We start from the raw sequence: 16,850 nt of genomic DNA, 5'->3' as shown, positions 1-16,850 counted from the left end.
GGAAGGATGGCCTCCTCTCATTGTCACACTCTGCAGGCGCTCTGTGTGACTGAATGACTGCTGAGCTTTTCTTGCAAGAAAATAAACCTCAAAGACTATTGGAAATGTCTGTCTCTTATTCAGTGATAGAATTTTGTTTGCCACCACAACACAAACAGTGTTTACACGCTGCCTGGTATCGGCCGTTGGTATCGGAGTATTTTTACGAGCACGAGCACATGAGTTCAGTATCGGTATCAAAGCATTCCTGGTAATTAGTGACGCAAGATTTGATGAAGAGGGGAAAATAAACTTTTATGTATTTATTTTAGGTTGGTAAGCACCTGGAATTAAGGTATCCTTGCGGCAGTCATACAGCATACCAGGATACAGGGATCTTCCTAGAGCTGCCACTTCAATGGTCTGTGATGCCAGGGCTGCAGTAAATAAATAAAATGTAATATTTATACTTAGAATATTTTATAATACATATTAACAAAATTACATCTAATTATAATGAATACCATTTATCCTTTTCCCCACCAGCATTTTTGAAAAAAGTTGCAAAGGAGTTTGTACATATGCAGGGCTGTAGCTAGAGGATTCGGGGCCCCCTGAAAAAAATATTGATGTGGGTCTTGTCCCTGAAAGGTAACATCTCATAGATTTGATCTCTCAACTGAGGATGTTGAGACAGTTTTGAGTTCCAGAGCTCCCACCACAAGACAATCGCGTGATCTAAAATGGCCGAGTTCCTATTTGGGATCTTTCTGTGGCCCTGGAAAGATTTTTATCAGATGCTCCCATTTGAGCCCTTAGAGTCAGCCTCGGAGAGGCTTCTCACTTTTAAGGTGGCTTTAAAAAAGTAGGAGATCTGCAGGCCCTGTCAGGAGCTTCCTCCTGCTTAGACTTTGCCCCAGGTATGGTCAGAGATATTTTGCAAACCTTCTCAAAACCTCAAAGTAATGTAAGTAACTATTCGATTATATTTGTGTTAACAGTGAACCTGAACAGCGTTACCTGTATCCGTGACATATGTGCATGCCCGGACATGTCCTGTAGTGATCGTTCTGTGTTATTCAGACCAGTAATATTATATAACTTGTGATTATTCATTCTTTATAAAGATGCAGATCAGTGTTATGGGTTATGAATGATGTCCTGATGATGTGATGTTGATCTGTTAAGCTGTTATAATATCAAACGAGGGATTAGCATCATGTTTGTTTGAATGCTGCTCATATGTGCCACAAGGCTATCCATATATGGGCAATGTATTTTATTAATGACAAATAATCGCTTATGGTGTGTATTTTTCTGTTTTCTGTTTATACATTTCTTTTCAAAAGAGACGGCCAGGTTACCTCTTTTCTTTTTCGGGCTGTACACCCAAACAGACTCGCCAGCCTGGAAGTCCCTTCATTTATTCGATAGAAGGATTGGACTGTAATAGGTGATGATTTATTATTTCTAGCTTTCCTCAATGGGGTGTCGATCAGAACACACTGGATTCGATCAGTTCCATGCAAAGGAGGTTTATTGTTGACAGTTTTGGTTATGCACAAAACAGCAGTACACAGGTTGCTTAAAGTAGTTAGATGTGTGTGTTTGTGGTCTACAAAGGGAAAGAAATAAAGATATATATTAACAAATGTCTCTAGTATTATTATACAAACATTACTTCCAAATCTACATTTCTCAAATAAAGAATTATCAGGTTCGATTCTATATTAAATAAAAAAATCAATATACAAGCAACGAAAATATGCAACACCGCCACCCGGTGGTCAGAAATGGCATAACATTCAAAACCGAAACTAAATCTGAGGTAATTTAAATGAACGGCACATCATCATAAAGATTGCGTCCTTAAACTCGAAATAACAAGAGTTTCAAATACTAATGTAACGATCACACATACATATGTACAAATCAAACACTGGGTGCAATATAAATATTATAAATTGCAAGAAATATCGAACATGAACGGCACATTCACAAGCCCTCAACCTCACGCGATTAACGGATTCATCTCTCTTAAACATGCATCACTTTATGAAAGTATGACATCAAGGCTTTACAGCTCCTTCACAAGTATTGATCATCACCAAACTAGGTAAACAGTCAACTTACATATATTTATTGACGCACTTTGCACACACAGTCTTGCTTGCACAGTCCCGCTCGTCTGCTGATGATGACTGACAGTAAGTAGCGCATGCGCACACGACTCGGCCTTTCCAACACTTCCCTTGCTCCTAACATCATAGTTCCTCTTCTGTCTCAGGCCAGCCTTTTTAAATTGATCCCTAGCAAACACATGGGCTGTTTCCATCCGATCCTGCAATTTCTTGCATACTCTGGTACAGGGCATGTCTGGGGGCTTTCCAAACAACAACTCTGGGGGGGGGGTCAAAAGCTCACGCCCCAACACAAGCAAAGCAGGGGTACAAAGTGTGGAGTCCTGTACTACAGATCTGTAGGCCATGAGAATGAAAGGGAGGTGAGTGTCCCAATCCTGCTGACGGTCAGCTGTAAGGATGGCTAGCTGCTGGCCCAAGGTCCTATTAAATCTTTCAACAAGGCCATCACTTTCGAGGTGCAGGGGGTTGTGCTAGTTTTCTCCATGCCAAGCCGTTCACACAGGGCCACAAACACCTTGGATTAAAAAATTCTCCCCCGATCACTATAAAGTACCTCTGCCACACCGAACCTGCTGAACATCCCCTGCACCAGTGCATCAGACACCGCTTCCGCTTCTTGGTTCGGTATCGCATAGGCCTCAGGCCACTTTCTAAAATAGTCCATAGCAGTGAGGACGAACTGGTAAAGTCAAGTCACCTTCATTTACATAGCGCTTTTAAACAGAAAATCTGGTGCACACACATTGACGAACACAAACGCGATGGGAGGGTGTTCTGTGGTAGTGGGGGAGGGGCATGAGAGTTGTAAACATTCAAAAGACCCCTCAATCTGCCAGACTTGCCGACTGCAGCTTTAAGTATCTGTATTATTACTTTTTATTAATATTCATTATCATTTGAAATCATTGTATTTTGTGAATCATAGTGTTCTTGAATACATGTGTGTGAGAGAGACATTGGGACAAGCTAGACTGCATGAATGGGGGAAGAGAGTGTGTGATGAAAGAGTTAGAGACATGAAATGTGTCTGCAGTGTTTCCACCAAACCATAGGGATGAGATATGCATTCCATGTTAATAGAATCTATGTTCCTCTGGTAATGTGTATGTTCCTCTGGTAAAATAGTTTTTTTTGGTCATTAGCATATAAAACCAAACCTCTTTGTCCAGAGGAACAGAGAAGCTGGAATGAAGACCTTTGTTTGGTCCATTGTAACTCTCTCCTATGTCTTGCAAATATGATCAAATAAGTCAAGTCAAGTCACATTTATTAATATAGCGCTTTTTACAATACAGATTGTTTCAAAGCAGCTTTACAGAGATAACAGGAAAATAATTGCAAATAGTGAAGTTAAAGTTAAGTTACAGTCCAGCTTAACCCTCTGGGGTCTGAGCTGTTTTCTGGGCCCTGGAGGTGTTCTGACATGCTCTGACATTTCTGGTTATTTCTGTTACTTGTGACATTTTCATGGCTAAAGTCTAATTACACTGTATTCAGCACAAACTCTGCTACGATAATATATCAGCAGCATGTATGTAAAAGTTTGTAGTTTTGAGATAATGACATTTATGCGTGGTTTGTGAAAATATAAAAAAAAATTCTCACTGAAATAAGGCCATGAAACCCATACTGATTTTTTCTTCACAAGACTTTTGAAAATTGTATCACGTAGCCTAGAATATTTGCTCTAAAACTATGTGAAAATCACCCTGACTGCTCATTCAGATAAGACAATATATTGATTTAAATTTTTTACGACGTGTTTTGTGTGAAAAAGCTTTATGCGGAAGGTCATTAATATATATTGTTTTCACACCTGAGAAAGACAAAGACCCTCCCCTAACGGCCCTATTAGGAGCTATCAGGCCCTGTCATTCTGAGCAACCTTGCACAATACTGTAAATGAGGAGATTTAAAAAAGAATGGCTTTTAAATTGTTTGGATTTATTTACAACACAACATAGTCCAAAGATACACACAACAAATGCCAAAAAAGCACTTATTGAAAACAATGATCCAAAGACAGAGACCTTTGTGCCATTCCTAAAAACACTGTACATACCTTTCATTTCCAAGGTGTTTGATTTTCACTTTACCATGTTCATGTTCACTGAAGTCCTCAGTGGCATCTGGGCCCTGAAAAAAAAAAGGTGAACATACTGATATCAACAGAAAGGCCTGCACGATTTTGGGAATACATTTTAGATTTTTCTGGTTAAAATTGCTTTTTAAAATTCACAGAATACACACACACACACACACACACAAATGTTTCCAACAATATATAATATAATGAACACCTGTTTGTTGTGCCTTGTAGGCATAGGCTATGCGCAGTGCTGGATAAAATAACAATAACCTGTAGCAGTATAAATCTTCCAAAAGATTTCAGTAACAACTAAGCTAGAGAAAAATATATTGATTATCATGTTACTTCAAATGTTTCCATTCGTTATGATGATATGAAATGAGATAATAGTAAAAACATGAAGCCGTTTGCTTTTCAAACGCTATCGCGCTGCAAAATATGATACATTCAAACGCGATTGCGCTGAAAAATATGATACATTCAAACGCGATCGCGCTGCAAAATATGATACATTCAAACGCGATCGCGCTCAAATATAAAACATTATGGTTACCATATACATATCTACGTTTGAGCAGATATCCACAAACACAGTAACAGTAAACACGGGTCTAAATATTATAATATTCACCATATATCTAGCAACAGTTCAACTGCAATGTGAAATTTATGCAACAATAGCAAACTAATATGTAAGAATTTCTTACCTTACATCTTTCTTGTCTTCAAATCGCGTTCTTCTTCTTCTGATGTAAATCCAATGTAAGCTCAGGCGCGTCTAAAAACAGAGACTTGTAAAGTGTTTTGGTGTTTTGTTTTTGAGGTAGGCCTAATGAGCGCGATCGCGTTCCATGTGGAGATTTGGATCTTTTGCGCAAGTGGGCGTGGTAAATTAAAAAAATAATGAGCAAGCGTTTGAGAAGCTGGACATCTTGTTGGTTTTATACAAATTACTTAAACAGAGAATATTTGTTTTCAGTTTGAATCCGATCATTTAAAAGTACACACTTAAATGTTTATAAAGGTATATGGCTCATAAACGTGTGACAAGTATTCGCTGAGTTTTGTTTCAGTTTATAGACCGCGACGGAGAGGCAGAACGCACACCCTGTTTATTTTCTTTATTTTACAAAAGCACAATGTTTTGATTTGATTGTAAGTGGACACATACAAAAGTAGAAATATCACAGATTCTTTTTTTATATTTCTTTTTTCTGTATGACCATAAATGACGGAGTAATTTAAGTTTATAGTGCTACAATATGGAGAAAATCCAGCAAAACGCGCCCGCGCATTTGTCGACCTCAGATGCTTAATTGGAAAATGGAATCAATCAAATACCTTGGAGTAGAAATAACACAAGACTTTTTGGATATCAACAATAAAAATTATAAGCAAGTTCAAGACAATATACTAAAGGATATAGAGAGATGGGCCACTTCACCCTTAGTTTTTAGTTCCAGGATTGAAATAGTAAAAATTTATATTTTACCCAGATATTTATATTTATTCCAAGCACTCCCAGTAGAGGTCACTCAAATGCAATTTACAACTTGGGATAGAATAATATCCAGATTTATTTGGGAAAGTAAGAGGCCCCGGGTGAAGTATGGAACTCTTCAGTTACCCAAAGAGGAAGGAGGGATGGCATTACCAAAGTTAAGAGACTATTATTATGCGGCACAATTGAAATATGTATATGGTTGGTGTAATCCAAATAATGAAGGTAAATGGAAAGCGATTGAAATGGGGACAATGAAACAGCCAATTCAAAACTTCCTTGGAGATAAAGACACATATAAACAAAACAAAAGCTGCCTAGATGTAATAACTAATCATACATTTAGTGTCTGGTATAGAATACTTAAGAGGTATAAACTCCAAAAACACGCAGCAAAATTAAAATGGATAGCATATGATAATAAATTTATGCCGGCTAAATTAGATTACAGTTATAAATACTGGATAACTAAGGGAGTCACAGCCTGGTGTGTTTTGGAGAACAATGGGAAGTTGGAGAGTTTCCAAAGTCTGACACGGAAATACCTATTTGGCAAACAGGATTTTTTTCGTTATCTTCAAATAAGAGACTATTATAGGAGAGAGATTCAGGTGGATCCCTCCATAGAAGAGAGCGGCGTTGTTCAAATAATGGCAAAAGCTTACAAAGACAGTAGTATTAAGATCATTTCTGCATTATATAAAGCCTTAATAAACAACGATAAACACACAACTCAAAAAGTGAAATTAAAATGGGAAAAATAATTTAACATAGAAATTGATGATATGGATTGGCTAGACATGTGGAAATCACATCATACAACAACCGGCTCGCGGACATGGAGGGAATTTGCCTGGAAAAACCTGATAAGATTTTTTATCACACCCAAATTAAAAAGTAAACAATTACAGAGGCAACAGATATGTTGGAGAGAATGTGGGGAGACAGACGTTGACCATTCACATATTTTTTTGGAAATGTCTGAAACTTCTAGGCCCGGTTTCACAGACATGGCTTAGCATAAGCCAGGAGTAGGCCTTAATGTGTACTAGTTAAACTGGGGCATTTAAGTACCTTTCATGGACGTGGCTTAAAATAAGCTTAGTTAGTCTGAGACTACAGAGTCCTGGAGTAAATTAAGTAAGCTTAAATGAAAACACCTGGGATAGGCCTGATTAAGTTGAGTATAAGCACATGCCGTTGGGCTGATGGTGCTCATAAAAACCTGGAATGGACCAGAAAACATTATTATCGGTGTACATTTTGACACAAAGCAATGGCAGATGCAAAAAGAATTCGTTCCAAAAACTTCAGTGAGTATGAAAAAACACTACTGAAACAAATTTTGACCAACCATCCAGTTATTGAAAGTAAAATCCACACTACTGCTAGTGAGCAAAAGAAAAGGAGTGCTTGGAATGCAATTTGCAATGAATTTAATGCAAATGAAAATGCAACCACAAGAACAATACAACAACTTCAGGTGAGATTTCTTCATTATTATCATTGCTCATTTCTCATATTCATATTTTTGGGACAATTTATAATGAATGATTTTTGCCTGTATAGACTCTGTGGAAGAACCTTAAACTGGCTTTAAAATGACAGAATGCAGAGATCAGAAGACAGCGATTTACTACTGGTGGTGGACCACCAAATAAAGACAAAACTGATGAATTGAGTGACTTGCTGTCTGGAAAAATACAGCACCAGCAACCTCTGGATGGTATACCAGATGATGATCACTTGAACAGTTCAGATGAAGATCTGAGCACAAATGGTATGTTAGAAAGAAATTGATTTCTTCCTTTGGTACATATATTCCACTCTGTCAATTTTTATTCTTCTTTCATTGTAAGGATCATGTGAATTTATTTGTGCCTCTGTTTTTCCCCACAGAAGAAAGGAATCTGAACGGGTTGGAAAAGCCAGAGCACAGTGATTGTGTGCCTTCCACATCTGCTCCTGCATCCCTGAGAAAAGATGCTGCCACCACCTTTCAGCAGAGAACAAGCAAGATGACCATCCATGAAAAGTTAGCCAGAGAATTTCATGAGGAAAAAATGAAATATCTGAAGGAAGAACATGAAATGAAAATGAGAATTCTACAGGTTGAATTGGATATGAAGTTGGAAGAAAGAGGTATGATCCAAAAACGATACAGTAAGGAGGCAATTGTGATTACCAGCCATGGTGAACAATATGATGTATAAACAATAAAAACAAAAATAAACCTTTTGTCATTTAGATATTCATGACTGAGTGTATTTAAACAACCACAAACTACATTTTCAACCAGTATTGGTTTAGTAATTTTTTTTTATTTTGCTGCACACTATTTTAATTTTGTACAGAACAAAAATTATCAAGGCAAAATAAGGCATAATGAATACATTCCATATTGAAATACATCTCATCTAGCTGAAGTGCTGCAATGTGAAAGCAACTCTGTGTGCAAGTCCTCGTTGGTCACTGGCTTCCTCAGTCATGGGCACATCTGCTTCATCGTCATCTTCCATTGGAGGATCAGGACAGCAGCGCTGCTTCAGGTAGTTGTGCAAAACCGCTGTAGCAATGATGACCTTGCAGCATCTCCTTGGCCTGAAGCGAAGTGTATTACGTAAACACTGGAATCGATTTTTCCATATTCCAAACATGCGTTCAACCATGCCTCTTGTTCGGATATGAGCTCTGTTGTATCTTTGCTGCTCAGCTGTTGTGGGATTTATGTATGGAGTGAATAAAAAGTTACTCTGACCATATCCACTGTCACCAAGTAGAAGTCCACTATACTGTCCACTCTGAAACTGAGCACATAATGAAGAGTTGACAAAAATCCTTGAATCGTGAGTTGAACCTTTCCAGCGCGCAACAATGTTTGAAAACTCTAAATTAGGTGTGCATACACCCTGAACGTTGATAGAAAACCAGTTCTTATGGTTCCTGTACTCCTCAGCATCAGGGGTTGATGGACACTTGACAGGAACATGACATCCATCTATACAGCCAATGACACCTGGGAAGTGCCCATATTCATAGAATTGCACTTTATATTTGGCTTGGTCAGCAGCATCAGGAAACTTTATGTAAAGACTCCTCAGTTCACAAATGGCTCTGCTGACTTTGTGAACTATTCTACACACAGTTGCTTCACTGGCACCACACAAATCACCAGTTTCACGGTGAAAGGTCCCGGACGCAAAAAACCTCAGTGTGAGCAGAACTTGGAGAGAAATGGGTAAAGGCCTTCCTCTCAGAGACAGACAGGAAAGTCTAGGCTCAAGCAAAGATATTATCTCCACTGCATTTTCCTTGGACATACGAAAGCGGTCTTGAAAAGCTGTGTCATCAAAGTAATGTAATGGATCACTCCTATCCACAAGTACTCTGGCTGGCCTCTGTTGTGCATGTTGGTTTTCATTTAGATATTCCAAATATTCCATGCTCCCTCACAAACAGTACTAAGCAGGAGTTAAACCTGCCTCTTTGAAGGATTAATTTAAGATTCAATTTAGTCATAGACTAGCTATAATCCTTCCTCTTGCAATCGGCTTTGTTTAATCCAGAACAGGCTAAATCTTTGACTATTTTAATATATATCTGTGCAAGTCGCTTTGAGTTAAGACAGCTCAAGTGGGCAGTTTAGTCTGGGACTAGGCTTAAGCCATGTCTGTGAAACCGGGCCCTAGAGTTTTGGGAAAATACTTGTACTGTCATGTGCCAAGTCTTGGGATATACAATTCCTTTGAAACCTGAGGTTTTATATTTGTGTAATTTTGGTGATAGTATTATTCATAAATGTGATGAATATTTGGTGAAAATAATGTTGATAGCAGCAAAAAAATCTATCACAAGAAAATGGGGGAAAGCTACGGTGCCATCAAAGGAGCAATGGATAACTACTATTGAGGACATATTCCTAATGGAGAAAATGACATACAGACTGAGACTACAGGAACCACAATTGGAAAAGAAATGGAAAAAATGGTCACTGCACAAGCAAAGTAATTAACAATGATGTAAAACCCAGTCATGTTAATATTGTTATTGTTCTGTTTCAAAAAGTTCAATAAAATATAAGTTAAAAAAAAGAAAGAAAGAAAGATAGATAAGTTAGTTAGAAAGATAGATAGATTAGTAAGAAAGAAAGAAAGATAAGTTAGTTAGAAAGATAGATAGATTAGTAAGAAAGAAAGATAGATAAGTTAGTTAGAAAGATAGATTAATTAAAAAGAAAGAAAGAAAGATAGATAAGTTAGAAAGATAGATTAGTTAAAAAGAAAGAAAGAAAGAAAGAAAGAAAGAAAGATAGATAAGTTAGTTAGAAAGATAGATTAGTAAGAAAGAAAGATAGATAAGTTAGTTAGTTAGTTAGATAGATAGATTAGTAAGAAAGAAAGATAAGTTAGTTAGAAAGATAGATAGATTAGTTAGAAAGAAAGAAAGATAGATAAGTTAGTTAGAAAGATAGATAGATAGATAGATAGATAGATAGATAGATAGATAGATAGATAGATTAGTTAAAAAGAAAGAAAGAAAGATAGATAAGTTAGTTAGATAGATAGATTAGTAAGAAAGAAAGATAGATAAGTTAGTTAGTTAGTTAGAAAGATAGATAGATTAGTCAGAAAGAAAGATAGATAAGTTAGTTAGAAAGATAGATAGATTAGTAAGAAAGAAAGAAAGAAAGATAAGTTAGTTAGAAAGATAGATAGATTAGTTAGAAAGAAAGAAAGATATATAAGTTAGTTAGAAAGATAGATAGATTAGTAAGAAAGAAAGATAGATAATTTAGTTAGAAAGATAGATAGATTAGTCAGAAAGAAAGAGATAGATAGATAGATAGATAGATAGATAGATAGATAGATAGATAGATAGATAGATAGATAGATAGATAGATGGAAAGGTTTTGAAGATAGATAGATAGATAGATAGATAGATAGATAGATAGATAGATGATAGATAGATAGACAGATATATAGATAGATAGATAGATATTAGTTAGAAAGAACATAGATAGCTTAAAGCTTAAAGATAGATAGATGGAAATGTTTTGAAGATAGATAGATAGATAGATAGATAGATAGATAGATAGATAGATAGATAGATAGATAGATAGATAGATAGATAGATAGATATTAGTTAGAAAGGACATAGATAGCTTAAAGCTTAATTGAATATCAATGGCTTCTAGCAGTTTACATTAAACATAGTTCAAACAGACATGGACTTTTGGTCAATGAAAGTCTATGGGATTTTTATGATTTTTAATATTAATTTTTAAGAAAACCGTAACTCAAACCAGTCTGAAAAGATATAGCACACTAAGTCAGAACAGTATGAAGGTCTGATCCGAGTTTGGAGTTTGTAGCTTGAACGGTCTAGGAGGAGTTGGTGTCCAAAAATTTGCTGTCAGAAAAATAAGAAGAAGAAGAAGAAGAAGGAGAAGAAGTAGTTTAAATAGGATTTCAGTAAATTGGCTCTCTCAAGCCAACTTAATAATAAGTTTAAATAGGATTTCAGTAAGTTGACTTTCTCAAGCCAACTTAATGATCACTATTAACTGGATGAAGCCTAGCCCCCCTACAATTGCCCAGTGGATACAAAAATCAAGCATGTCCGTACAATGGAAAATGTGACTGCTATTTTACAGTTAAAATTACCTGTGTTTGTAAGAAGATGGTCTCCTGTCATTCTAGGCCTTGATTTAGAATAATAGCTTAAACATACTGTGATATTCAATGATGTATTTACCCTGCTTCTATGTAGTCAATATGTCTCTTGAACATAGCTCAACCACAAGGTGACCCGCTTTTTTTTTTTTTTTCAACCTCTCATGGAGAGAGTGTTCCTGTATTGCATAAATTGCCAGCAATGTTTAATATGGGCAATAAAGTTACAAAAAAAAAAGTGCTGGAAGTTTCATTTCGAGGAGCAACGGATTCAGCTGAGGAATAGGTCAGTTCTATATTTGCTTTGTTCTAATCGCAATAGTGTCTGTACACGCAAAAATACTGTTTAAAGGTGCTGTATGTAACTTTTCTACTAAAATGAATCCTTTTTTTATTGCATGTGTGTGAAGGGGTTGTAATCTCACATTAAAATGATCCACTTTGCAGGTTTTGCTATTACCTTGGAAAGCAAGTATTCTTATATTTATGTGAAGGTGCCGGGTCGGATTTACCGCGAAATCCAGTGACGTGACCTGCACGCATGCTCCCGAGCCTCTCGCCTCGTCCAGTCTACTTACTTTGCACTCAACAGCGACGACACTGCAACTTATGACATGGACTTATGACTTATGCAACTTATGACATGGACTTATGACTTATGCAACTTATGGCATGTCTGATACACTAAGAAACGACCTGCTCCCAGCACAACACAGACTCCAACACAAACTCCACATATTGATAAAAAACAAAATTTTTCTGCTGAAGCTCGTAAGGCCAGATGTGAATCGGACGAACTTCGGGTGAAAACACAGATAAACATAGGCAGGGCATTTGAATCATGGAGAGACCTTATCTACAAACCTAGAATGTACATTTCCTGAAGAAAATGTGAAGTGGTGCTTGCAGTGGCACAATTCGGCACGGTTGATAGGGTTCCATATACTTTAGTTTTTACAAAGAAAGATTACACTGGAAATATTGTTACAATTTTAATTGTTGTTGTAATTGTATAACCTTTTTAATAAAATAGCACAAAAAAAATAAAAAAAATTATATATAAATATATATACAAGGATAGATGTAAACGGTGCTTGCACGGTGCTCACTGGTGTTCCTCAGGGATCAGTTCTAGGCCCTCTACTCTTTAACATTTATCTATCTCCACTTGGGCATCTGTTGCGATCGCTTGGTCTTAATTATCACTTTTATGCTGACGATACCCAAATCTACATCCATTCTAAATCTGGTGAAGACATTGATGCTTGTTATCTTTCTGGCTGTATTTCTGAGATTAAAGCATGGATGAATAATAATTTTCTTTGCCTGAACAGCAGGAAAACTGAGATTATGCTTATAGGTTCCCGTCATCAAATCCGCAAAGCGGCTCCATTGTCCCTGTTTGTTGATGGCTCTGTTTTAGAGACTCATAGTAAGATGAGGAATCTTGGTGTAATTTTTGACACCACCCTCACTTTTGATTTCTTTGTCCAGAGTACTGTGAAGGCATCTTTTTTCCACCTCAGAAATATTGCCAGGCTAATGTAACGATCACCAGCTGAAGTGCCCTCGAGAGCCACCAGAGGGCACTCCACAATAGACTATGATCACTTCCTCACAAACTACATTTCCCATAACTCACTGCCCGGACTCATCAGCACTCATCATCTCATTCACCTGTCTTATCACCTTGTTTCACTCACACCATAAATACCTGGTTTTCACATTCACTCAGTGCGAAGTCTTGTAGTACTGTTACTGCATTTCTGTTATTTACAGAACCTCTCACAATACAACTTTGACATCGTAGGATGTCCTGTTACTTTATCCTCTACAGTAAAAGACCTGGGTGTTATACTCGATTGTAACCTGTCTTTTGAAAATCATATTTCGTATGTTACAAAAACAGCCTTTTTCCACCTTAGAAACATTGCTAAGCTACGTAATATGCTATCAGTTTCTGATGCAGAAAAGTTAGTTCATGTATTAATGACCTCGAGACTAGATTACTGTAATGCTTTATTAGCCGGTTGTCCTGCATCCTCAATAAACAAGCTACAGTTAGTCCAAAATGCCGCCGCTAGAGTTCTTACTAGATCAAGAAAATATGATCATATAACACCGATTTTATCATCACTACATTGGCTACCTATAAAGTTCCGTATTAATTATAAGGTATTGCTACTGACTTATAAAGCCCTAAACGGCTTAGCTCCAGTCTATTTAGCGGATCTTCTATCACCCTATAATCCATCGCGCTCTTTAAGATCAATAAATTCAAGGCTTTTGGTCATACCTAGGATATCCAGATCAACCAAAGGAGGGAGAGCATTTTCACATTTGGCTCCAAAACTCTGGAATAGCCTTCCTGATACTGTTCGTTGCTCGGACTCACTCTCCCAGTTTAAAACTAGATTAAAGACGCATCTTTTCAGCCAGGCATTCATATAATATTGTTAATCTCACAGTTTCAAACTACAATCCGGCCTCTTGTTCATAAATGCCAGAGGAGAACTGGCCCCCGACTGAGCCTGGGTTCTCCCAAGGTTTTTTTTTCTCCATTAGGTCACCTGATGGAGTTTTAGGACACCATTAGGTCACTTGATGGAGTTTTTTCGGTTCCTTGCCACTGTTGCCTTTGGCTTGCTCAGTTGGGGATATTTTGGGGATATTTAATTTTATTCTATCAATCAATAAATTCCACTAGAAACAAACTTTGTTGTATTATTTTATTTTAATACTGTGAAGCTGCTTTGATACAATCTGTATTGTGAAAAGCGCTATACAAATATACTTGATTTGATTTGACTTGATTTGATTTACCCGTGTTTGATTCTTGTATCGCTGACCTTGGACTGTTTCACCGTTTCCTGATTGTTTCTCTGCCTGGCCTGACTTGGATTGTTTATTGGACTCTGATAATTGCTGCCTGCACTGATCTCTGCCTGTTATTCGGATGTTCTCTGTGTTTCCTCCATTGATCTGTTCACTGTTGTTGACCCTGCCTGTACGACTACTCTGTAATAAAGCTGCATTTGGATCTTCACCTTCGAGTCTCGGAGCAGTTCATAACAACTACGCCCAATGCTAAACTTATCTGTCGCTGAAAAACTGATAAATTATTTTGTGGTCTCGCGGCTGGATTATTGTAATGCAGTTTTAACTGGAGTTTCTAAAACCACTATTAATAAACTGCAATATGTACAAAATTCTGCTGCCCGGATCTTGACGGGAGCTAGGAAATTTGACCATATTACTCCAGTTCTGAAGTCCTTACACTGGCTCCCGGTCAGGTTCCGTGTTGATTTTAAGATCATGATGTTGACCTACAAGGCATTACACGGCTTAGCTCCACAATACTAATCTGGTTTATTAACCACTTACACTCCAAATCACCGACTGCGCTCCTCACAGGGTAATCTGTTAACTGTTCCACAAACGCACCTAAAATCTATGGGCGACAGGGCTTTTTCTGTCTATGCTCCTACAATTTGGAACTCTCTCCCCCCTGAACTTAGGGAAGCACAGACTTTTGGCATTTTTAAAGCTCTTCTCAAAACACATTTCTTTAAACTTGCATTTGAATGCTGATGTCTTATTGTGATCGTTTTATAGTTATTTTTATATTGCTGTTTTTGTTTCTATTAATTTTTACTTGTAGTATTTCCCGGTGGACTGTGATTTTATGTACAGCGCTTTGAGAAGCTGCTTTTAAAGGCGCTCTATAAAATAAAGTTTATTATTATTATTAAACAAAATCTTAAAAGGTCAATATAAGCCTTCTCTTTAAATAATTTTTATTGTGTTTTATTAGTGACACATTTGGGTAGAGAATATATTCCAAATCTGAAATTACAGTATGAGAATTAACTGCACAATTACTAGAAATGTTTACCTTGGAGATTATACAATTTGCGAGCACAATTTGTGGAAAAAACAACAACAACAACTTTGAACCAATTATTTATATATATGTATATATATATATATTGTCCTTGCATTTTTTCTTGTGACTCAGTCACACACCTGAATGAAAGTCTCATTATGTATGCAGGCTCATTATGTGGGTCGTTGTCTTCTCAGGTGTGAATCACGCCCACTCGCATATTGCCTTTCCAAACAAAAAGTGTCTTACAAAATTTAAAACAATGTATTGTTTTATGTGAATGATTAGGCAGGATGATTTTCAAACTCTAGGCGACAAAGTGCATTATTCAGAAGTCTTGTGGACACATATTTAGTATGTAATAACTTAGGTGGTCACCAATTTTAATGTTTAAGCCATGAATGAAATAAAGGCTTTTTATATACTGTATTATATTTGCTTTTTAACTTTTTTCTACTTACTTCGAGTGCCTTGGAGTTCCTAAGTTATTAGATTTTAAGTATCCCATACAACCAAAAAGCACAGAGATTTTACACCCTGAAGCAGCACTTCTTTTGCATTCTTTGCTCTGACATAATTAGTATGTGTTCTGTGGCCTTATTTCAGAAACTTTTAGTTTTAGTTTTTTCAATAACCATGCATAAACATTATTCTCTCAAAAATACAAACATGTACATACATGTTGCTCGCATATTATGGTAGCCTAAATAGAGTGTAATTACACCTTTGCCATTCATATGTTTATAAGCAACTGAAAAAAGCACAAATGTCAGGGCATGTCAGAACATCTAAAGGACCCCAAAAACACCTTAGGCCCCAGAGGGTTAACTACAGCTTGTGCTGTGCGCTGTGCAAAGTGATCTAAAATACTTTTCCTTTAACCCCAGTTAGGGTTCTGATTTTTCACTTTCTCCTTCCTTACTTTAAATTTTTCTCAGCTGAATTTCACCGTCACTAGTTTAGGAGTAGTCCTTGCTGAGTGCTGTCGGCTAAATTTGCAGTTACCTTGTCAATTAAATCTAAATTTAATTACATGTAAACTGCGTAGCTAAATAAGAATTCTTATAGTAAGGAGAATTTTCATCAGCATGTTGACTGAACTTTTGAAGGGACACACACACAGTGTGGTCTTGAACACACAGCAGCTGTGACCCACTAGGGATTGTTGGTCCAAGCAAATCAAAAGGTCAGTCACTAGTGCTTTTGATTATTCCCAATTCCAGATAATTCCTGCTGTTTTGATAACTTGCTTAAGCCCTTTTTGTTTTATTTTATTTTACTTTGATAATAATAGCTGTCAGCTATTCACTTGTCTATTCTTTCATTTATTTGATTTATTTACATTTCCCCTCTTGTTCTAATGTGGTTCCATTTCCCAAAGGGCCCAGAAAGGAACCAGAGACACCTTTATTTTGATTTTGTCCCTGTGATATTGTTGATTATTGCACATTCACATTTTGTAACAACATTTCAATCTTACCTGGAGATTTTTTGTTACCTTGGTCTGCTAAGAAAAGTCCTCTGGTGTCTTCATTTAAAATCTGAAGCTCATCTGCTTTGGGTTGTAACACTTCCTATT

General features: G+C 36.8%; 2 protein-coding genes across 4 annotated transcripts in view; both read right to left on the bottom strand.

Annotated features, from left to right (window-relative positions):
* LOC311077261 (stonustoxin subunit beta-like) overlaps positions 1-16,850 on the bottom strand; it is a 100,883-nt gene that overhangs the window by 25,309 nt on the left and 58,724 nt on the right. Inside the window, exons 3-4 of one of the 3 annotated variants that reach the window (XM_084139094.1) lie at positions 16,770-16,845; positions 324-416 (exon numbers count right to left, since the gene is read on the bottom strand). In XM_084139094.1, the coding sequence (XP_083995220.1) occupies positions 324-416; positions 16,770-16,845 (169 nt within the window). Of the gene's footprint in view, positions 1-323; positions 417-16,751; positions 16,846-16,850 lie in introns of all 3 variants that reach the window. The other 2 variants (XM_084139093.1, XM_084139095.1) reach the window with 2 other exon arrangements.
* Positions 7,540-9,438, bottom strand: LOC311077262 (putative nuclease HARBI1). Its single transcript, XM_084139096.1, has one exon. The coding sequence runs from the start codon at positions 9,154-9,156 to the stop codon at positions 8,131-8,133; it is 1,026 nt and encodes a 341-aa protein (XP_083995222.1). The 5' UTR covers positions 9,157-9,438; the 3' UTR covers positions 7,540-8,130.

Source organism: Abramis brama (genome assembly GCF_963993115.1).
Source record: "Abramis brama genome assembly, contig: SCAFFOLD_68, whole genome shotgun sequence".
NCBI lineage: Eukaryota > Metazoa > Chordata > Actinopteri > Cypriniformes > Leuciscidae > Abramis > Abramis brama.
This window is presented reverse-complemented; position numbering and strand designations above follow the sequence as displayed.

Excerpts from the sequence above, each read along its gene's own strand:
- LOC311077262 (XM_084139096.1), bottom strand. The coding sequence starts at position 9,156 with ATGGAATATTTGGAATATCTAAATGAAAACCAACATGCACAACAGAGG.